Source organism: Mustela nivalis (assembly GCF_964662115.1).
Source record: "Mustela nivalis genome assembly, chromosome: 10".
Taxonomy (NCBI): domain Eukaryota; kingdom Metazoa; phylum Chordata; class Mammalia; order Carnivora; family Mustelidae; genus Mustela; species Mustela nivalis.
In genome coordinates, this window is record NC_139029.1 from 24425767 (window position 1) to 24450131 (window position 24365).

Sequence of the window (24365 nt, forward strand, 5' to 3'; positions counted from 1 at the left end):
TCTTAGCACGAAGAGGTTGTTCTACTCATCAAAGCCTCAATGAGGGGCAGTGGCAGTGGGAGAAAGAGAAGAAACAGAAGGATTCAGGAGCCAGGCAGGGGAGAAGTGAGAGGACACGGTCTCCACCTGGGAGTGGCCAGTGAAGGAGAGGAGGAGGGAAAGAGGAGGTGGAGGTTTCTAACAGGGCAGCATTATGACGCTGTCTGGGTAAATGGGAGCCCCAGAAGAGAAGAAGCTCAGCAGGACAGTGATGGCCCTCGGCACTCCCATGCTGAGTCTGAGCTGCTGAGTAAACCGGTGGCAGTGCCCACAGAGACCATGAGCCCAGGGGGCCTCCGAGGCTGGGAGTCAGTGGGACAAAGAGAAACTGTGTCTGCACAGCAGTAAAGAAGGCCCGGGAAGAGCAACATTTAATGACCTGCAGGCAGAAGCAAAGACACCTGAAAGGAAGACCGGTCAGGGTCAGAGAGGAGGGGGACTCCGAGTGGGGGGCTGGTGTGAGGAAGCAGTGTGAGGAACATCAGCTGGCCATGGCCATGCCAGAGGGGAGCAGGTCAGGGGGGAAGACGGTGACTCTGCGGCCTCCATGTGATTCTGGTCTTAGAAACCCAACCAGATATCCTACGCTGTTCACTACCTCAACCCAACCAAGACCACCATTGCGCTCTCCTCCTACTGAACCTGACCTTCCGGCATTTCCTTCCCAGAGAGTGTCCGTGCTACCTATCTTATGCCAGATGGCTAGGGCCATCAGTGACCTTTCCCACATGCCACACCCAGCTGGAGACCAAATCCCGTTCCTCCCTGTAAGTAGCTCTTGACTGGGTTCCCCATCTGCCCTGCACCTGCTCCATGTGAAGCCATGTGATCATCCAAGTCCACAGCCATGAGGCATCCCTCTTGGTCTCCAAACACCCCTCCTGCTCCAGCCCATTATTCTTTACATGGAAGCCTGAGCCATCCTGGAAACGCAGACCTAAAGATGCCCCTTGTCTCTGTAAGAACCTTTAGTAACTCCCACAGTCACTCATGATATAGTATACCATTCTATGGCTTATAAAGGTGTACAGGGCCTTGCTTCATACCAGTATTTCCCGACTACCTCCCACTGCCACTCTGGCCTCCTCCCAGTTCTTCCGATGTACCAAGCATCTCCCTGCTCCAGGACCTGGAAAGTGCTACTTACTCTTTCCAGAACCTTCTTCCCCACCTCTTGGGGACTGGATGGCCCCTCCTCAGCCTCTAGGTCCCAGTCTAAGTGTCACTTCCTCAAGGATCTTCCCAGATACAGAAAACCCTTCCCCCCATCTTATGCTTTCAGACGGCACATACTTTCCCATAATGAATCATTTTCCCAAATTCATTGATGGGTTATTTCATTTTTTTAATGTCTAGACTGTACACTCCACGAGGGCAGGGGCTGTGTCTGTGGGCAGCAAGGCTGGGCAGATGGTTGCTGGCTCACTGTGGCAGGGTGGTGTGCAGCCCCTCACTGCCCTGGCTCAGAGCCTTATGCCATGAGGCTGGGACTTTAGGAAGTTTGTCCTTGATGTGAGTTGTAAGTTTCACTCAGGTGAGTTGTAAGTTTCACTCAGAAGAAATGTCTTTTAGAACAACACACCTTTGCCTCTGGACCCAGAATTTCAGTAGCAAGACTCTCTTCTGGGAAGGAGAAAGGACTGTTGACATCCAGCAAGGGGTTTAATGGAGCTCAGTGGAACCTCAGGGCTACTCAGCTCTGAGGAAATGAATATGCCCCCAGCACTTATCACTTCTGGCATTTGGTAGACTCTCAGTAAATAGCTGTTGAACAATGAAATGAAACAGGATGCTCAGAGAGGTTAAGCAACTCCCCTAAGGTCACACAGTGGGTGGCCAGTTAGGATTCCAGCTGAGTCTCTCTGGCACCAGGACTGTGGCCTCTGTCAAGATACCACACACCCTGCTTGAAAGCAGTCTGGTAAGCCATCCTGAGATCTTCAAAACTCCTAACCTTAGTCTAATTTCTAGACTGTGCTGGGACTGAACACTGGAGAGCTTGGGCCCTCTGCCCAGGGCTGCCAGTCCACTTTGAAGGTGGCCCCTTTCCCATTTGAGTGGGCCCTCCTTCTTGGGCTCCTCCAACCCCCTGGTTCCTGAACATCTGGCTTTGATTGAAAATGCTCTAGAAGTTGTTTGAAGATATCATCTGCCTTGAAACAAGGCATCATATTTCATGTTTACAACTTCAGAGCCATAAAATATAACCTTCAGCTGACACCACAGTCCTAAAATATTAATTTACACTTTCTCCTTCTCTGGTAATGGGCATTCTGCTCTGCCATTAAGTCCTGTATATTCCAAGGTGCAGGTGTGTGATGCCGAGCGTTGCCCTTCCAAGTTTATGACTTTATTTATGATCGACCTAAAGCTCCACCGAAATTTCTTCAATTAACTATAATTTGAGAGAACTACCCCCGGCCCCCTTGGATGTCTGTTAACTCTCCAGTGACTCACAAATTTCAGGCAGGGATGGGGGAACCATCCTACTCCTCGCTTCCTTACATTTCAGGCCATTGCCAGTGCCAAATCCTGGACGCCTGCAAATTTGGGGACACTTAGCTCTGGGCTTCTATCCATGTCCTCATTCCCCAGGCTACTCTGTCTCTGAGGCAACAAAAATCCCCGTCGGCCCTGGGGGAGAAGCTGCCACCTGACAACTCAAGTGTGAGGCAGAAGCCAGGGTGTGAATTCCCCAAAGCCTCGATGTCCCCCCTTTTCCTTGTGCTGTATGGCTCAGGGACCCCGGGGGCTCCAGGGACCTGCTCAGCCTCATCAGTCACCTCTTCTGGGGGTTCAGGGTTCTGCCCCTTTATCCTTGGCTTGATCAAAGATGCCCTTTCTTGAAATTAAGAAATTGCAGTTGCCTGAGAGCATTGGTATTTCTGCTCCTCCCCAATGCCGGATGCCATCCATGGATATGGTCCCCCAAGGCATCCTTCTGGGGAGAAGAATACAGGTGGGACGCGGTATTCAGTTATGTAACTCTGTTGAGCTTTGAGTACAGGCCAGGCATTGTGCTAAATGTTCTGCTGATACTTTTTTGTTTAATCCTGAAACTGCTTGAAGAGATAATATCATCTATGTTTTACAGATAGGGAAACTGAGGCTCAGTGGTTTTTATTTATTTCTAAAAGATTTTATTTATTTATTTATTTATTTTGACAGAGAGAGCATGTGCCAGGGCATAGGGCATATGCAGGCAGTGGGAGAAGTCTCCCCACTGAGTAGGGGGCCCTTATGTGGGACTCAACATCACGACCCTGGGATCACAACCTGAGCTGACGGGAGACACTTAACCAACTGAGCTACCCAGGTACCCTGACTCGGTGTTTTTTTTTGTTTTGTTTTGTTTTTAAGATTTATTCATTCATTTATTTGACAGAGAGAGAGAGAGAGAGAACAAGCAGGCAGAACTGCAGGTAGCAGGAGAGGGAGAGGGAGAAGCAGTATCCCTGAGAGCAGGGAGCCCCAGTGGGGCTCAATCCCGGGAGCCTGGGATTATGACCTGAGCCAAAGGCAGATGCCCAACAACTGAGCCACCTAGGTGCCCCAGTGACTCCGTGGTTTTTGAAACTTGCCCACAGTCACATGGCTACTAACTGCTAGAGTCAGTCTTGAACCCAGATCACTCTGACTCCAAAGCCATGCCGTTAAGCACCTACTTCTAATGCTGCACCAGACACAGCTAGAGGAGCACCTGGAAGCAACAGGCCCTGGAAAGGGGTTTTTCCGAGTATGAGCAGCTCCTCCTGCTCCTCCTCCCCTCTGCCTGAGTGGCCCGAGGTGGGGGCTTTGAGCTGCCTGCAAAGCGCAATCCAGCTCCTGTACTCGGGTGGAGGTGGGTGAGTCTTGGGTCAGGCTTCCCCTAAAGAACAGAAGCAGCTCCCACAGATGCTGGCTCCTCCCGCCCCACACTGAAGCGACATCTGCCCAGCAGAACCACCTTAGGCCCCTTCCCTGAGGCTTCTCTACTGGAGCTCCTGGGACAGTCTAGAGAGGAAAGTCCCGGGGGAACACAGGAGACTGGGCAGTGCCTGGTTTAGTGGACCCATCAGGGGATGCCCCTGAGAGAGGATCAAGCTCTCAGGCCCTGAGCCACCAAGCTGGAGCTCTGAAAGCAACAGTGTCACCACGAGTCTCCTGCCAGGTGTCACAGGCCACTGACCTTGTCTGCAGCCGACAGTGGAGGTCAAAGATCATGGCTGGTAGATGCGTGGCCTTGGCTAGAATCCTGGGTCCACTGCCCTCGAGCTGTGCGACTGCAGGCAAGGTGCCTCACCTCTCCGCACCTCAGTTCCCTCATGTGCACCAGGGGAGAGCAAGCTCTGACCTCCTGGGGCTCCTATGGGGATTTGCTGAAGCTTGCAGGAGGCAGAGCAGGGCCTGGAGGACAGGTGGAGCTCCCTGAACGCCAGCCTGCAATGTGGTGGCAGTTCGAATCACAGCAGCTCACTCTCCCTGGGTCAGCACTATGAAAAAGGCCCTCTGCTGCACACGCAGTGTTGATCAACTTGAACCCTGCTTCCCCCTTGTGATACGCACTGTTGTTGGTATTATTTACAGGTGAGCAAATCAAGGCACAGAGAGGTGGAGTAACTAGCCCAAGGTCGCTCAGCTAGTGGGTAGGCATGGCAAGGCCAGGATTTGAATCCAGGTGACTGGACTCTAGAACACATTCTGGGCGGTTCTACTATAGTAACAGTGATGGCAAAGGTGATTGGAGAAGGACTGGTGACCCTAACGGGAGGAGAAGAACCCTGTGGTTAGGAACAGTATCTGGAAGCCATGGTGCATTCCAGAATCACTCAAGGTCCACACTGGTTGGCATATTTGGTACTTTCTGCATGTCGTGTAGTGTGATCAGGATAAAGGGGCCCAGCGTGCAGTTCTCAGACCCTCTCTGCCACCCATGGTGCCAACACAGGGTCTTTTATCCCTCCCCCCATCTCTTCCTAGCTCAGAACTTCCCCAACCACAGAGTTAAAATCCCCCTCCCCCCCAGATGTCTCAAGGGCATCTCAGACTTTATCTGGATGAAATGAGCTCTCTTGATCCCCCTCAGGGCACATGCTTCCAACTCCCTGTGCTAGTCATTCCCATCTCGAGTATCGACACTCCCAGCCTGCCAGCTCTCGAGCTTAGGAGTCAGCCTTGACCCTCTCTCTGTTCCATCCGCACTACATGCAATCCATCTCTCCCATGGTCACCTGTGGCCCAAAGGCAGAGTCTCCAGCCTGCTTGCCTATGGTAGCTGCCTCCTGACTGGTCCTCCTGGCTGCACCTCTTGCTGGCTCTAGTCCCTCTCATTCTAGCTCTCAGGGTGAACTTTGGAAAAAAATAAGTTCAGCTGCACCACACCTGTGTTTAAAATTCTTCCCTGGCTTTTTTCTGAACTTAGAACCACACCCCAACTTCTTGTTGTACTTCATCACCGCAACTCCTCTCCCCCAACTCCTTCCCCCCATTCTACTATGCCACACAGGCCTGGTTTCTCTTTCTGCAACGTGTCAAACTCTCTCCTGCCTCGGGGCCTTTGCACCTGCTGTTCCTTTTGCTGTGAATGCCCTTCCCAGGGTCTTCACATAGTAATTCAGGTATCATCTGCTCAGAGGGGACCGCTCTTGAGGGCTCCATCTCGAGTAGCCTTCTTATCATGATCCGCTTCATTTTCCTCATAATCTGAAATTTGTGTATTTGATTTTTATCTGTGTTCTGCCTCCCAGCTGCTAAAATCAGATAAATACTCCATGATCTCATGGCGCCTGGTCTGACTTTTCACCATGGGAATTCTCTGTATCTAGAATAACAAATGTCCAACAAAAATCGGCCGTCGATAGATAAGGATTTAGCTATCTAGCACATGGTAGGCCCTCATGAAGTTGCTGAATGCAGAGTGAACGAATGAGTAAGCCACTAAGCCCACAGCTCGTGTTCGCCACATGAAAATGAGAGGAGGCTTAGCAGCACTCCAGTGACCTGCAACTCTGAGCTGGCACGGGATGGCTAGGGCTGACTTGGACCCTTCTGACTCCATGCTCTTTCCATAGCACACTGCCTCTGTCTCATCTTCCCCAGATCCCTCTCCCTGGGGCTAGAAAATCGGGAATGCAGCTGGACAACTGCAGCCCAAGCTTCCGCAGACCAATGCTCCCTTCCCCAAGTGAGGGGACAGCCGGCAGTGTTTGACTCGAACCTCAGAGGCCAAGCATTACTTGCTCTAGATGCTTTCTCTCCACCTGTCCCCCAGCCCCCAGCACATCCGAACCCCATTCCTTCCCCAGGAGGCCTTCTTTGCTCCAGGGCCCATGCCCATCCCGATTCAGAGGCCATCTGCCGAAACTGACATGGTCTTCCTTCTTGTGATTCAAAGAGGTTCCACAAAGCTCAGAGCCTCCCAGGGACCTCTGCCTTTGACAAGGTGCCCAGAGGGACACAAAGCAAAGGGAGGTCACAGGCCCTGCCTCTTTCCCTTTGCCAGCTAGACCAAGCTTCAGAGGGCCAGCAGCCTTGGGATGGGCCTCCTTGGAGGTCCACCTTGCACCTGTTCTGTCCCCTAATATCCTTGTGGGTCCTCACTCCCCCTTAGTTTGGGCTATGTCCCTAGGCTGAGTCTACCTTTCAGCCAGGCATGTGGCATTTCTGGCCCTCCAGCCTGCTCCAGGAAGCCTTGGCCTCAGACTCTGCATCACTCAGCACTGCTGGGCAGGTGGGTTAACCCAGGCCAGCAATTTGCCTTTCAGGCTTGTATGCCTACATGGTTCTGGTGGTGAATTAGACCCATCTAGCCATCCGCTCATTCAGCAAATATTCACGGACCACTGCCCAGTGGATGAGGTTTATCCACTCACAGATGCCAGCCCTTGAGAGTTCTACACAAGAGGAATAAAGGCCAAAGGCTTTAATCCTTCCTGAGTACAAACAGTTAGCTCTGGCGTGACCACGACTCCTGGCATCGTGGAACGCCTGATGAACCAACCCCCTCAGCTCCTGTACGGCGTGGCCTCTCGAGGAGGTGCAGCTTGGAAAATCACTGGTGTTATTGAGGACACGTCTCAGCCTGTTCTTGCAGCTTATGGTGAACTAGGAACCAGAAATGGACCTGAAGCCCACAGAATGGGGGAGGCGCTGGGGCTCAGAGAGTGGGAGAGCCATCTGTCCTCCCCCAGTCATGAGTGGAGACACATCTCAGCCCCCGAAGACACCAAGGAGCCTCCAGGACTCGAAGCCTTTCTGGAAGCCACACTTGACATCCTTGGCTGGCTTCCCTGGTGTGTTCCAGAAGAGGACCTTCTCTGGTGTAGCAAAATTAGAAGCTACTGAGAAAAGACTTAGAAAGATCAGCCTAGGTAGGACTCTTTCTGGAAGGGCCTTGTCCATGCTAAGGAATCCAAACTTGACCCCATCAGGGAGGAAGAGCCACTGGATGCCTTCTAAGTAACAAGTGATTCTGTCAGATCTGTGGCTTAGAAGGTCACTCCAGCAGTGGAGAATGGATTGGGTCATGTTGGGGCGGGGTGGGGGATCTGGGAGGGCTGTTTAGCAGTGGTACTGGTGAGATGGGATGTGAGGCAGTCCGGACTGTCCCTAGCCAGAGCCCCTGGGCAGGGGCAGAGGCTTGGAGGCGAGGACAGGTGCAGAGAGATGCAACAGGACATGGTGGCTGATGGTGTCAGGGACAAGGAGGGCGAGGGCTGTAAGATGCCACTGGGGTGTCTGGCTTGGTCACCCTGGATGGTGACACTTCACTGAGCTGTGGAAGGCACACAGACAGCAGGTTTGGGAAGACACAAAGAATTAGATTTTGGATGTGCCCCATTTGAGGCACACACCCGGGAAAGGTTTGGTAGAGTCTGAAACCCATGGGGGCCTGCAACGTGGGATAGAGAGTAGGCTTAGAGACAGACACTGAAAAGTCATCTCCAAGTGACAATTAGAAGGCATGTAGTGGATGAAAAATCCCAAGAGATGCAAGATGTCCCGAGAGGTGAGGCCATGCTAGGACCTTTGGGATTAAAGAAAAGGCTGGGGAGAGGCGGGGAAGATCGTCATCATCTGAGAGGCCAAAAGAGGAAGGAGAGAGGACAGGGAAAGAGTTGTGCCCCAGAAAGGGCCCCCCTTGCCCATGAACCATTGTTGGGGTGTGAGTGCTGGGGAAGCACCATCACCCCAGCCCACACCACCCCCGCGGCCCTGGTCCCATACCTGGACATACAGGCTCGAGACTGGGGGGCCATGAGCCCACCCAAACAAAGAAGACCTCCAGGGGACAGCCTTCAGCACTCCTCTTTTACTGGTGGATTAATAAAAAAGACACTTTCACAGCCAGCCAAGTTTCTTGTGAGGTGGCTCTGTTCAGGACAACACCACCCTGGGAAGGGACCCATTAGCCTGGAAGGAGACAGCAAAGCCAAGAGGCAATGGGGCTCTTGTGCCTAAGCGGTCAATGCAATTCCCCCTGCAGGGCCAAAGTCAAGAGGAGCCAAGTGAAGGAGGATGGAGAAAGAAGAGAGGGTGTGATGCACAGCCCCAGGGGAGCCTGAGCCTGCCAAGACAGAAGCCAAGGACAAGCTTCCAGAGAACAGAGCAGAAAGCTTTGGAGGTTCCTGATGACTCAGACTGTCATTCTAGGCCATTCGCATTGTTGAGCCACAAACTCCCTCTGTTGCCATCAACACCTTCAACAAAGAGCTGCCCTGCATGTGTGCAAACACCTTTGTTAGTGGATTTTGCTTTTTGTTTTGTTTTATTTTTCCCCTGGGGACAGGGAGAGACTGAAGATCAATGGGCCAAGTTCCTGACCTCAGCTCAAAGAGTAGAACCCAAGGAGACGGGGCATGTGAGATCCAGGTTCAGAGAAGGCTCAAGCTGATGACATCAGAGAAGAAGATTTCTACCCTATCGGGGTGGGTGCTGATGTGGATTATATGGTGCAGGACAGGGGGTGGGGACAGCCCGGCTGCCTCTCACACTTGGGCTGCCACTATTTTTTAATTCCATCTTGAAAGAGCATGGCATTTAGAGTGCTGTAAGAGGAAGGAGAAGGGTGGGTCTTGTTTCATAACTTAAATACTTGATTTCATATATTACCTGGTTTCATATTCTAATATCACGTCCCAACTCTGACACCCTTCCCGGGAAGGTCAGAGTGTTCAGCTGGGATATCCTCTAGGCCGGGGGTGGGTAGGGATTCTCTAAGAGGAGTGAAGACAACAGTTTGAGGCCTTGTTTGGTCCACAGAGTCACACACCTGTGTGGAGGGGCCAAGGTCTCCCCTGATGGGGTTGGTCATTCCTGATAGCAAGCACGTAACAAGAGGCACACCCCAAGTTAGAAATGGGGCCTGAGAGGAGCCCTTAGGAAGGTAAGGAGGGAGACTCTCGTTTTCTTGGGTTCCACCAAGAAGGACCAACATGGTCGAGGAAAAAACAAACATGGGGTCAGGTGGCGACTCACGCCGACTGGTTGTGGCTTGTCTGTTGGGGAGGAATTCATAGACGTGTATGGGCTCAAGAAAGGGTGCTGTGATCAATTAATTATGTCTGCCACTGGCGTGGGAACAAGGGAAGGGACATATCTGCCAAGTATTTTCCACCCGGTGTGGATAGTACAAAGGGTGTACGCATATGGCGGGAAAGGGGAGCCCGTCTCCCCAAGCTAGTCTTTGGACAGTATTTACAGAAAAGCGGCCTCCAAGAGAAAGGCAAAACTTGAACCCAAGGAGAGCTGTGTGTTCCAATCATTTCTCAACTCCTTGAAACCATCCTCCCCCCCAACCCCCCTTCAGACCTATAGTGGAGTGTTCTGGGATTTGTACAATTTAAAGATGAGGGTTTCAAGAAGAAAAGAGTGGTCAGTAGTGCAAAAGGCTATTGAGAGGTCAAGAAATATAAGGGCCAAAACAATTCCCATCTGATTTGACAACATGATGCAGAATATTGGGGCCAAAGGCCGGTCTGCAGAGGAGTAAGTGGGAAGTTGGTGGGGGTGGGGGTGGGCAGAGACAAGGCTGGATGGAGCTCTCGAGATGCCAGGTGTTTCTGGTAGCCTGGGGAAACACTAGAGTACAATGTCACAGTCTTTAAGAGGTGCCTTAAAAAATCTACATGCACAATAATCTCAACTATACACATATTCATAATATATGCATAATGCAGTATGGATTAGAAGGTAGGAAGGAAATACACGAAATCATGGTTAAAATGAGTAAATTTTGTTTCTTCTTTATTCTTTCTCTGAATTCTCTAAGATCATTTAAAAATGATCATGTGTTATTTTTGTCATCGGATTAGAGGCATGGGAAATTAACTTAGAAGTAAACTCAGTTATTACAGACTGGAGGGACAATAAGAAATAGGCTGGGAAGAGGGTCACCCATCATCCTGCTTTGCCTGGGGCTGAGGGTGTTTCCAGGATGAGAGAATTTCAGAGCTAGAAATGGGAAAATCCCAGGAAAACCAGGATAAGTTGGTGACCTTAGCTGGGAGGCTCAGGCAGCAGGTTTTGGGGGTGGGAGGGCTGTTGGGGTAAAGAGGTTTTGAGCATATTTGGAGGCTGAGAGGAGGACTTCATGGAACAGGGAGAGAGGCTGAATTTATAGGAAGTTTATAGGCGAGGGAAAAGCAGAATGACCAGGGTGCTTGAAAGGAAGGGAAGCAGCTGGGGAAGACACTTGCACACAGATATTCCGTAACAAGAAGAAACCATGTTTCTTCTAGACAGGAGGGCAGATTGGTTAAAAATAAGTTTGCTGGGCTGCCTGGGTGGCTCAGTCATTAAGCATCCGCCTTTGGCTTAGGTCATGATCCCAGGGTTCTGGGATGGAGCCCCACATTGGGCACCGTGCTCAGCAGGGAGCCTGCTTCTCCCTCCCCTCTCTCCCTGGCATGTATTCCCTTTCCTGCCATCTCTCTGTCAAATAAATAAAATCTTAAAAAAATAATAATGAGTTTGTTGATGTGGGGGAAAGGGATTGAGGAGAGGAACACCCGAGGGCTGGAAAATCAGTGAGGCAGAGAGGCCTCTGGAATAGCTGGGTACCCTAGGACTCTCGGTGATCTCCAGACATGCGTTCCCCATAGCAGGCACCCCCAAGGTGGCTGGAGTGGACGGTGTAGCTTCCCCTCCCCCGCAAAGACCAGGTCCCACTAGAAGCTCCAGCATTCCCAGTTACTGTCCACTCCTCAGACCCTCTCTGGCCGCCTACCTCTGCAGGAGGGCAGGGGGAAGTCCCACGTGGCGCTGTTCTCGGAGCCAGCGTGGCAGGTGAGCACGGCGTGGCCCTCCAGGAAGAAGCCGGGGTTGCAGCTGTAGCGGACCTTGTCCCCGAGGTTGAAGGTTGAGCCCTGCTGGATGCCGTTGGGCAGCCGCCCGGGGTTCCCACATGTGTGACTGGGGAGCACTGTGAGAGAGGGAGACACGTCACCCGTGAGCGAGGCTTCAGCCACAAAGCCCATTTCCATGCAGTGCCTGCCTGGACAAGTCACCTCCCCAGGTCTCATTTCCCGGGTAGGTGGGCAGGCCATCTCGAGGCTGCCTAGTCTCTGAGTACTCCTGGTGGCCCAGCATTAAGGAGGAGCTGCACTTGCAGTTTATGACCGGACATCCAGGTTTCCTGCCTTTTCTCCCGCGCAACCATGGATATGGCTTACGACAGTCCCATCACTCGAGATTCTCCAGGGAAAAATTACTTTAATCTCTTGGGTTTGGTTGCCCTGATTTCATAGTCCACATGCCTCACAACCAGGGAAGGGGTGCAGAGCATGGCGTGGTGCTCATTAAACCCAGCGTCCCTCCTTTCATGTGTGTCTGTCCTGGCCGCTGGAGGGGCCCTTTGGCCCAGCAGGTTAGGGAGAGTTGAAGGGGCTGTTAGTGTTGGAACAGGCAGTGAAGTGGGAAGACAAGAACCTGAGTTCAGATCCAAATGACCCACTTTAAGGGGGAGCTGGGGATTACAACGTACAGGGTGTGACCCAAGCCAAGCCATCACGACCAGCTACCAGTGGGCTCTCATTATCCCGAGGAAATTGGGGAGCGTACCAGCCAATCTCCAGGGAGGGTGGGAGCAGCTCCTCTGCCTGAGTCACTTGTTCAACCCAGTCCTGCTCTCCCAACCCTCTGCCTATCTCCCCAGAGTTAGAACTGCCTGTGCCCTGAAGGTCAGACCTCTTTCCCATTCAAGATGTCCCCATAGGGCAGTGACAAGGGCTCACGGACATGTCCAGAGCACCATCCAAGTATACATCCATCACCTAGCGATGGCTCACTGAGGCATCACTGAGAGGCTATAGAGCAGGGTGGTGGGGAGTACAGACACAAGAACTTGGGTATGCATCTTGAACAGATGGCTTACTATCTCTGGGACCCCAAGCAAGTCCCTTAAGTCCCCTATGCCCAGCCTCCTCATTGCAACACAGGGATCACAACAGTACTTTCCTCCCTCAACGGGTATTTGGGAAAATTAAATTAGCAAAGATATGCAAAGTGCTTAGGAGAGAGCCCAGCAGACACGTAAATATGACACACGTGAATCCGAGCACACTTCATGAGAGATGTGCACAATTAAAGGTATGTTAAATGTTCTGATAGGATAGAGACCAGGCAGGGGACCAAACCCAGTCTAGGGCAGTCTGAGATGGCTTCCTGGAAGAGGTGACATCTATGCTGAATGCTGAGAGATCAGTAAGAATTAGCCAGGCTAAAGAGTGTCCCAGGATAAGGAAATATCATGCACAAGTGGCCTGAGGCCAGAGACAACCTAGGGGCTCAAGAAGCCTGAAATAAGAGGGCCATGGTGGCCTGGATGAGGAGTAAGGATGAAGAAGTGGAGGTGGCCACCCTGAATCCTAGAGGGTTTCCCGGGCCCTTGCCATACCCTCATCCTGACCATGCTGCCGTCCGTCTTCCAGGACCCTCTCTACCAACACTGATGATCTTAGAACCCTCAGAAAGAAGGCTTTCCCCTCCTTTTTTGACTCTCCCCATCCAGGAAGAGAAAGCATGGTGTAGGGAGAAGTGGCAGACTTTGGAATCACCTTGATCTGGTTCTGCAACCAGGCACTGTTCTCCGTCTTATTCTGTGGCCTTGACTCATGTGACCTCTCTAAGCCTTGATTTCCTCAACTGAGAAAGGAGAATACTACCTACTGTGGAGGGGGTTACTGACAATAAATGATGACACAGTGCCCCGCACATAGTAGGTGCTCATAAAATGGTTGCTGCACGATTCCACTGAGTCCTAGGACCCCAAGGGCAGGGGCCTGGTCTGGCCCATAGGTATATCCCGGGAGCCCTAACACAATGCCTGGCACTTGCATGCATTTAATTCTGTGTTCGTTAATTAGTTGTTTGGGGAAGTTACTCATTCATGTAGGCCCACAATAAATATGTATGACATGAAGGAATTAATTCATGTAATACAATTAATTCCTGCATGCCATACACATTTATCGTGGGCCTACTATGCTGGGAATTAGCAGTGAACTAGACAAGGAGGGTCCCAGCCCTTGAGAGGCTGAAGTTTTTGTGAGTTATCTTAAAGACTGAAGAGCTCTCTGTGCACATGCTCTGTCTCTAAGGGTGTGATGACTCAGATGAAGGGATTAACTCTATCACCCTGCCCACTGGCCCAGCTTAGCATTTCCCGTGATCTCACACTGCTGGCCACCTTGGAACTTCCCATGATCCCATGCTGCTGGCTACCTTAGTGTTTCCCATGACCCCACACTACTGTCTACCTCAGAATTTCCCATGATCCCACACTACTGACCATCTTGGAATTTCCCATGATCCCACGCTGCTGGCTATCTTGGCATTTCCTATGGTCCCACACTATTGGCTTCCTTGACGTTTCCCATGAGCTCACACTGCTGGCTTGCAGAGGAGGCAGTGACTGTGATGTGGGTGTGTTTGTGAGTGTCGGGAGGTGGAGGGGCGGGTCAGGTAAACATTTGGAGAAGAAAGCAAACTAAGGTGAGGGGAGGGCGCAAACCAGGGGAAATGGGCTGAGAACTGGTGTAGAACTAACGTTTCATTTTCCGCAACGAGATGCAAAGACCCAATTTAATTAAATTACTAATGTCAAATTTTTAATGAACCTGCTTCTGCTTTGGGCTTTCTTCCTTCGAAATTAATGACTGGAACGTCACTATAAATAAAAGTCGATTCTTTTTAAAAAGTCACTCTCAAACACTCACTGCTCTTTACTTAATGAGCTGTTCATAATCAGGCCACTCTGACCTGGCCCCTCGGCTGGGACTTGGGTGTGATGAATAGGAGCTCAGTCCCAATGCCACATCCTTTTTTTAATCTTAAACTCTGCTCCTAAGGGACCTCATAGTGGCCAGAGATGGAGGCAGATGTTGGGCTCAGAGAGGTGTGGATTCCAGATCTCAGCGCAACCACTAGCTGAATGATCTTAAGCTAGAATTGTCGCCTCTGGCCTTCAATTCTTCATCTGAAAATAAGGATACTGTTTCTTCCCATGGTAGGTATTGTATTAGTTTCCTAAGGCTGTAATAATGTACCACAAACTGGGTGGCTTATAAAAACAACAACAACAGATACTTATTGTCTCATAATATACAGGTTTAGAAGTCCAAAATTAAGGTGTAAGCAGGAACACATCCTTTTGAAACTTGTAAGGGAAACTTTTCTTGTCTCTTCCTAGCTTTTGGTGGCTTTCTGGCAATTTTTAGCATTCCTTGGCTTGAAGGCACACCACTCCCATCCCCTATCTTCAAGTGGCATTATTTCTCTGTGTCTCTGTCTGTAAATTTCACCTTTTTATAGAAACACTAATCATTTTGGATTGGGATTAAGACACACGCTAATGGGCTCATCTGAACTTCATCATCAGCAAAGATCCTACTTCCAGTAAGGTCAGATTCACAGCTACTGGGGGTTACAACTTCAGTATATCTTTTTGGGGACACCGTTCAACCTATAGTAGCACTATTGTGCACATTAAGTAAAATTAGCTCTATAATATCCACTCTTGAGTAACAGATAGGTTTTAGGGCCCGGGCTACAAATTAATTTTACTTAATCCTAAAAACAACCCAGTGGGATACCTGTTATCCTCATTTTACAGAGGAAAAAACTGAGGCACAGAGAGTTTTGGCAACTTCCTCTAGGCTATAGAGCTAGAAAGCGGCAGAGCTAGGTTGTGAATCCCAGTCTTTCTGGCTCCATTGTTCAGCACTCTTAATTGGACTGTGATACTGGATCCAACAGAGACAGCACACAGTAGGTGCTTAATCAACCGGAGTTCCCTCCCTCCCTCCATCATTGTAGGTGCTGCGACAAGATGAAGGGTGATTACCTGATTGTCCAGATTTAATGGTTTGTGTGTTTTTTTCCCCTCCAGTCTGATTTACTAACCTTGTAATTTTTTTTTAAATAATGTCAAGGGCAACATTTAAAGCGAGGGCTTTTGTAATGTGTCTGATGTGCAACTTGCTGGACAGAGGAGATCGGAGAGAAGCCACAAAGCAAGCCTTTTGAGGTGGGGCATTCTTTGATTTTTTTGATTTTGCCCGTGTGTTTTTTGGCACAGCTATTTTAGCTGTTCATGCTCGCCCATCTATAAAACTTCCCTTTGATTGCTTACAAAATGAAGAGTGGGATATTTACATCCAACGTACCTCAGAACAATATTATTAAAGCTGTGCCTGACATTGAACAATTCCATTGTAGATTAGCTGTGGGGAGTTTTGTCCCTTCTTCAAAGCCTGGTTCTTGCCAATCAACATAATATTCTCAGTGATTGTATCACAATGAATCTCCTCTGTGGTTGGAGTGCAGCAAAAGCTACATCGTGCCTTCTTTTATTTTTAATTTGAGACTTTAGTTCCCATATTATAATGAAGAGTCATTTATGCTCTCTGGACAAGCACCCTCCGTATGTTTTGATTTCTTATCTTCCATCAAGCAACTTGTTTCATCTCCATGGCCAGACGGTGGATACTAAGTGGCAATATGGCTGGGAAAAAGGATTCAGAGGGAAGGATTACATTTCCCACAACATGGAAAGAGGAGATGGTGTTTGGGGGTGTATGTGTGTGTGTGTGTGTGACACTGTGTAGTGGGCATGGTCAGGAGAGGGAGGAATAAAAACCTCTCTTCCAAGTAACTACTCCGAGCAAGGTATTTCTGCATCACACACATGACCTTTAATTTTATAAAGTTATTCTTTATAACTCCCTTACTTTTAGCTGTTTGGCCTTGTAAACATAATTTATTGCACACTTACTACGTGCTAGCCCCAGTGCCAAGTGCTTTGTATATATTTCCATCCCCAAAGAATTGTCTCCACTTGCTGCCTCCACTTCCACTCCTCTCATCTGACATATTATATATTTGATACATTTGCTATTCTTCATCTCACCCTGCTACAATGTAAGCTCCATAAAGACAGACAGATTTTAGTCTATTTTGTTCACTTCCCTGTACCAATTCCTAGAACATTCTACCTCGTATATAACAATACTTTGATAAAAGCTGATCAAATGACTTAATGATCTTTTTTAAAAGATTTTATTTATTTATTTGACAGAGATCACAAGTAGGCAGAGAGGCCAGCAGACAGAGAGGGGGAAACAGGCTCCCTGCTGAGCAGAGAACCCAATGTGGGGCTTGAACCCAGAACCCTGGGATCATGACCTGAGCCGAAGGCAGAGGCTTTAACCCACTGAGCCACCCAGGTGCCCCTAAATGACTTAATGATCTTATTTAATCCTTTCAACAATCCATTGCCAGAGATGCCATTATCCTCCCTTGTTGAGAGGAGCATGCCTACCAGAGAGGCTGGGACATTTACTCAAGGCCAAATGGCTCCTTGAGGGGTAAGGCTGGGTTTCCAAGGCAATGCCGGGCTCCTGAACCCCTACTTTGAAGCTGTACTAGGTTCTGCTTGCACTTGAGCACCCCACCTTGAGTCACTCCGCCATGGGGTAGGGTGTGTATCTTGAACTCTCCTCGTAGGGTTTTTACCCTCATTTTCCCTGGGGGATGTCCTGGGGTGTCCACCAGGCAAGTCAGCCCCTCACTTGGCCCCATACATTTCCTTCTGCCTGTCAGTCAAACAAATACAGGGGGCACCAGGGCCACTGATGGGGTACACTGTCCTCCCCCAATCCCGGTCCACAGGGCTCTGTCCTGTCACACCTCTTGCCAACCAGTGCCGCGCATAAACTCCCTACAGTGAGCGTGCTTGCTTGGCTCAGGTTTGCAGTTTTTGCCACCTTCCACATCAGGGGCATGTGGGGAGTTCCACAAAGCTACTAATGCTTGTCCCACCACTTCCTGACTCAGAATGTCAGAGGCAGAGCCTGGGCTCGTCCAGGGGTCTGCAAAGCAGAGCTGGAATTGACAACTACTCACGGCAACCTATTTTGTGCCAGCTACCCCATTAACCCCTTGGGGTTATATCTCTGATCTGTGAACTGTTCAATTCCTGGGGCCTCTCTTGTGACCGAACTTTGACTTCCGGGGGCAGCAAGCCTGACCTCTCCCTTGGACTGGGCTGCACTCCACAAATCACACTTGCCCTCACCTTGCATCTCCTTTGCTAGTCTCCCTCGCCTCTCCCCTGGACTTCCACACCCCACTCTGATCTCCTTGATGCTGGTGTCGCCCCTTCGAGGCACTGTCCCCACGGATGACAGAGTGAACTTTCTAGAAGGGCTCATTTACCCCAGCCCTGCCTCGTTCACCCCATCAGGCATGCACATGCCCAAAGCAGCTTCCCTGCCATCCAGGCATAGTGGTCCTTGCCGGTCCCCTGCTCTTTTGCATGATTAACAAAAGAATAAATAATGATTTGAAAAATTAATAAACATAAATAAAAGGAAAGAAGAAGAAAATCTGGAGAGCTTTCTCATCGCTGTTAGGATAAATCAACAGGCTTACACTCATGTAGCCCCATCCTTCCATGAGGTGACCCCGGCTGACAACTTCCGTTTTACCTCCTGCTCCCCCAATCTCATCCCCTCCACTAGGGCTGTTCTAAACCACAGGATCCCCAAGCATGTCTTACTCTTCTCTCAAATGTTCCATCTGGAAAACTCCTGTTCATCCTTCAAAGCCACACTTCAATGTCACTTTCTCTGTGACACCTTCCTTGATGCCCTTTGTGTCTGGTAGAAACTGGAAGATCCCAGGAGAACACATTGGGATAGAAGGTCAATTCACGCATAATGTCATTGGTGATCGGCCCCCAGATTTCTAGAACTGCCCACTCGTGAACTTCACAGTCTCCTTTCATTATTTCATCATTGTGTGACCTCTCAACCCACATTTTACCTGATTGGAGCTTTGGGGTCCCACTTACAGAATAACTTTGGAATTCTAGCTGCATATCAATTCCTGCACTTGTCACACAACACTGCAACTCATTCAGCCGTCCATTTAGGACACCCTGCTTTCCAAATGGAGCTAAGCCTGCTTCTTTAGGTGTTTGTGTTTATCGCTGGACTCCACTGAGGGGCAGAAATGACTTATTCTGTATTTATCTTGTGTTTCACTTAATGTCTGGCAGGAAGAGGGTGCCTGATTGGAATGCATTGAATGAATTTTATGTATGTACATATATATAATGTATATTATATAAATATAAAAATATGCATTATATATTAGCATATATATATATGGCAATAAACTAGTGCAGGGTTGGCAAACTGTGTTGTATAAAGGACCAGATAGCAAATATTTTGGGCCTTGCCTTATGGTCTCTGTCTCAGTGATTCAACTTTTCCACTGTAGTGCAGAAGCATCCACAGACAACACATGTTCCAATAAAACTTTACTGAGAACACAGGCAGCCAGTCCACGAGCCACCGTCTGGCAGCCCTGAACTACAGTCGATTCAGTTAGGCACTTAGCTCAGGTGTACAGTATTCTTTGCTGGGCATCAAGGATGGGCAGGGGCTGGGAGAAAAGTGAGCCAGGCAAGCAGGAGTCCTGGACAGAGGCAACCAGCAGGAAGTAAGCCAAACACAGGCAGTAAGCCCTCCAAGGACTGCGAGAGAAGTCTCATTTCCTTTCCCCTTCAATTTGACCCTGAAAACAGGGGCCGCTGTGCTGGCTGTGGGGAAGGGCTTGCCTATGTTCAAACTCCACTTCTTCCTGTTGGGATGGTACTTCTCTTAGTCCTCATGCTCCTCATTAGATTGGCATTCGTGAGTCCAGCTATGGGGAAAGGAGTCAGAGGGTCAGTTGTAATGACAGTAACTTAGCATTTGGATGTCTAATCTGAGCCAGACCTTCCACTCAGCACTTTATCTGGGCTCCTCTACTTCATGTTCCCCTTACAGGTACCATGGAGGTCTCCTTTTGGGGGTTAACTCGGACCCAGTGTCACACTGCTGGTTGCGATCAGGGCTGGGCTTAAAAATCAAGCCACTTGACCACAGTGCTGTCTCCTTCATCAGGTGGTAACCTTGATCTCTCCGGCTTCAAGGCTGTTTTCCCAGCATGGGGGCAGTGCTCTGTGTCCCTGCACTGTCCCTCTCTCTGCCAGACCTAGGGCAACCCCCACCCACACCCAGGCGGAGCCTCGTTGGCCCTATCTCCCCACCCTAATGAGCTGGGGCTGTGTAGGCATCCACTCTCCCATGAGCAGCCACGGTGGGGCTGTCAGTATAGAATTTTCCTTGACACTTTGCAACCACAAGACTCCATGCACTGAAGCAGCACTGAAAAGGCAACATCCTAGGTCTCTGAATAGAGTTGCTGGTTAAAACAAAGGATGCCCAGTGAAATTCGAATTTCAGAGAAACACAAATAGGGGTTTTAGCATAAGTATATCCCATGCAACATCTGGGATATACTTACACCAAAAAAAAAATGTTATTTTAGATTCAAATTTAACAGGGCACCTCGTATATTAACTTGTCCATTCTAGCCCAGAGGGGAGTCACCTCTGCATCAATGACTTCAGCTTCTTCAGACACAAGGGATCTCTCTGGGAAAAAGAGGAAGAAGAAAAGGAGAGGTAGCCCTGCTTTTAGGAAACAGCACTGAACAAAAAGAGCAGCTGTGGAGGGGGAAGTTCAGAGCCTTCCAGGGTGGGGCTTTCATGAGTTTAAGGATCCTCTGTAGGATTACAGGGGAGCAATGGGCTGAGCCACCCACTCCTTCCCCCAGCCAATCCCTAATAAAAGCTCCAGCCCCTGTTCTTATGCACCAGCATGTCCCTTTCCTGTTTTAAGAGCCAGTGGCAAGCCTCAGCCCTTCTGATGAGTAGCTTTAGGTTGGCACAAGGTCCTCCATGAGGCAGCCTCTGTTGACCTCTGCAGCCCCAGACCCTGCTTCTCCCCACTCAGCCTCCCGGCACCCCTCCCCCGCCAGCCGAGCACAGGGATTCTGCAGCTTGTCTGAACAGAGAATGCATGGAGAATCATTGATGCCTTTTGGGGAAATGCTGCAAAAATACTGTTAGAACAGCTAAAAACACAATTTGGGGATAAATGTGATTAGCTGCAGAATGGAGCCTTGAAATGTTTCCCGATGTATGCTCCATACAAAAATGAGAAATACATTCCGTGAGAAAAGCATTCAGGGGTCAAGTAATTTTTAAAAATACTCCAGAAACTCCCTCTTCTAGCAGAAACCAATGCTCACGAGTTTACCCAAGAGGTTCTTCAGGCGAGAAACCTGTTGAACCTTACTTAAATCAGAATCTCCAAAAATTTAACTACAGGATCTTTCCTCCTCTCCCCCCTCCCCATTTTCTTCCCTCAGAATCACCAAGTAACTCCAGAATCGTTCTATGGAATATGCTTTGGGAATTGCTAGATCCTAGGATAAGGTAAACCTCAGTTGCTTGATTGACATTATTAACCATCACCGCCATAAGAGGAAAATAGTGGTGATAGTTGACAACTACATAGAACTTTTCCGGTTAACATGAATTAAAAAAAAAAAAAAAATTCCCCTTTGGCAAATTCCAACTTGTGTTTTTCTAGAAGCTGGGATGGCCTGAGGTTTCCCAGGCTCCACTGGTCAGGTCAGGAGCTTTAAGGAATGGGATCGATTCCTATCAAAGAAGTGAACTTATCACTTCCTGTTGAGCTTGGTATATGTTATAAAATGGCAAATGCATAGGATTTTTTCTTTCTTCTGATGCCTTCTATAGCAGGGTATGTTTTCTGTTTGGTTGGGGCAGAATGACCCTGGGCCCAGGGGGCTAGGACTTCCCAAGATTTCTGGCTAAGGCCAGTCATCCTGGGCCCTCACCCCTGCCCAGCGGCAGGCAGGAAGTCATGGATCCTGGACCAATCTTGGCAAAGGAGCTTAAAGAGGGGGAGGCCTGACCTGGCTTGGCAGGGTGTCATGCCCTACGGCTGGGACTTGTAACCCTGGGTGAGGATGCCCATATGAGGATGCCCATTCATCCTTCCCTTGCTAGGGCTGTTCTACTAGGCTGTATACTTAGTCTTACTTTCCCTTGTACCTCCCCCAAGCTTTGCAAAACCTCCCTCCCCCAATGCTGGGTCATAAGTCCCCAGGACCCTGATGGCTAGCAGGGAAATGCTGTCTTTGAGCACAAGCACCCCTTGGGATGCCCATGGGAATCCGCCATGTGCCAGTGCCGGCCTGTGGACAAGGGAGCCCCAGGGTCCCCATTTCCTGTACTTGGCTTCCTGTCCAGGGCCTGGAAGCCCCAGCATGCCTCATGGCCATCTCTCTTCTTAAGGCAAGAGACACTTGGGCTCTAGACCATTGCCTGCCCTCTTTCTAAAAAGAATTTGACAGGGGCCCAAAGAGGAACAGAGAAGGGAGGTGTGCAGCCACTGTCATTCCCTTATTTCCCAGACCTTCTGCAGGTATGCAGGATGGTGGATATAGCAACTATAAGACGCAGAAACGCTGTGTGTGTGAGGCCCTACAGGAAGTCTGTGAGCCCTCTTCACTCCCTCTATCAGTAGCCCCGAGCTTTCTGACCGCTTCTGAGGTCTAACTTTACATGCATCCCAAAGTCCAAAGGCTTTGTGGAGCCCCCTGTACAAGTGGAGACCACCCACCTGGGCCCTCCAGGGTCAAGAGCCAGGTGGCAGAACCGTCTCTGCCCTGGACTAGTTCCTTACTTGGGGAACCCACATCTCTTACACATCACACAGGCACAAACCCATCACTCAAACGCTCTCCCTTACACGCACGCATACACACTCTATCATGCTCTCTCTCTCTCATACTCAAACATGCATATATAAAAACAGATCCATCCAAAAGGCACCTGTACATAGCTCTTGCATTTACATATATGACAGCAGGCACAACACATCTTCCCCCACACAGGATAAACAACCTATATTACGTCTCAAAATGACAATCCACTTCCGTACGCCTCTCCTGGGTGAATAACGCTTGCTGGCAGGTGTCTCTTTCAACAAGCAGAGCACGTCTTGGAAGCCAGTGTCACTATCCCCGCACTCAAGGGACCTGCCTGGCTCCTGTGTTGACACTGTTAATCATCCGGGCCCAGACCGGGAGACAGGACTGGGTGGGGAGGTGGATCCAGCTGTGACCATGGGGCAGGCAGCTGCTGGCCTCGGCCACAGGCTCCGAGGCAGACAGTGAGGCTGCCAGGGTCAGGCAGGCACAGACCACCATGGCTCAGAAAATGGGACCAGTGTCCTGCAGACTTGGGTTGGAATTCAGCCCCCACCCTACCCCTCCTCCTGCCACTGGCCACGGGTTAGCAGTGAATAGAGAGCAGCAGGTATCTGAGTGCCATGGTGAGGAGAGTGTACCCTAGAGACGGACGGCCTGGGTTCAAATCCCAGCCTTGCTATTTCCTGAGCAAGGTACTTCACCTCCTGGCACCTCGGTGTTCTGGCCCATAAAATGGGAGATGTCACGGCACCCGGCTCAGAGAGCCGCTGCAAGGATTAAGTCAGATAAACCAGACGGAGTACTTATCTCAGTGTCTGGCACATAGTAATTGCTCAATAAATTGGGGATGTGATTCAATAGAAGTCCCAAGAGCTCCCCAGGAGAGGATGCCCGGGCAGTGTGGGTGAAGCCAGAGCTGAGAGAGAGAAGAGGCTAGAACAGTAGCTGCAGGGAGCAGATGGGGCCCAGGAGCTGGAACGTGAGAAGCCAGCCTCTGCCAGGCAGGTGGCAGCCCTTGGACCCGCAGAACTTCTATGGAGCCAAGCAGGGCCTGCTTCGCCTGCTTCTCATCTTTTGCTGGTCCAAAAGGCCTCCCCCAGCCTAATCAGAACAGTTTCTGAGCAGTCTACTCAGCCCCAAAGTGGCTAGGGAAATGTAGACGACACAGGAGCTGGCAGGGGACAGACACAGGCCCAGGACCCTGCCCCACTTGGCCCCACTCGGCCCCTCTCCACCCCTCATCCTGGCTGTACTCGGTTTCCCCAGCCAGTGCCACACAGCCTCGGGGTTGATGGGAAGGAATAATTCGGAGAAGTTTCCTGGAAGAGGCATTAGGTATGGTCTTGGCAGCGAAGGAAGGACATTCCAGGTAGAGGCAGTGGCACATGGCCAGGAGCACGCAGCTGTCCCTTCTGTTGCTGACTCTTCACCTATCTGCAAAGTCCCAGGCAGCCAGTCCCACCTTCCTCCTGACTCCAGGCCCCAGGTTTCCCCTCCATCAGGCTTCTCCACGGGGAGGTCATACACATGCTTCCGGCTGCATGCGGACCAAAGGAACTCCTGCCCTTACCTCAAACCCACCTGTCCCCGGGGGCGGGCTCCCTCTAGCCACCCTCGCCAAAACCTCTCGCATCAGTCTCTAGTGTTGGCTTCCTTTCCTCTCTCCTCTCTGTCCCTCCTCCCCACCCCCTGCTAATGCCTCAGGGCCACCCCCCACCCCCCAATCTGGCCTTCTTCTCAGGGACTTGGAGACAGTCCCATGCTCCCTGTTCTCTTTAGACTTGCCCCAGTCCAACCCATTCTTTAAAGAGCTAACAAGATCACACTGCTTCCCTCTGAAAGCCCTTTAGTGTCTTCCCATCTCTCATGTGCTGAGATCGGGCCCCACCCCTGCCTCCAACCTTAGCGTTGTCTCCACTCACATCCAATGGCCTAGCAACACAGAACTCCTTGTATTTCCTCCAGCACCGTGTGTGTGTAAGCAAGAACACCGTGTTTCTCTAGCGTATACAAGTGCGCTCGCGTGTGGTGTTTCAAGTGTGGACAGAGCTGTAGACTGTAGATGTAGCTATCGAATTTGCATATGTATGTCACGTGTGGGTGTGTGCTGGGACACGGGAGGCATATGTGTGTCTACGTGGGAGAGCCTGCTGAGGCTGGGGACAGAGGGAGGCCGAGTGGAGAAGACCGGTGGATACACACAGCTGTGC

General features: G+C 50.3%; 1 protein-coding gene across 4 annotated transcripts in view; it reads right to left on the bottom strand.

Annotated features, from left to right (window-relative positions):
- The window catches only part of CSMD2 (CUB and Sushi multiple domains 2), a 607752-nt gene that overhangs the window by 395291 nt on the left and 188096 nt on the right, over positions 1-24365 (bottom strand). For all 4 annotated transcript variants that reach the window (XM_082686557.1, XM_082686556.1, XM_082686555.1 and 1 more), the window contains exon 4: positions 11246-11440. In XM_082686557.1, the coding sequence (XP_082542683.1) occupies positions 11246-11440 (195 nt within the window). The remainder of the gene's footprint in view (positions 1-11245; positions 11441-24365) is intronic.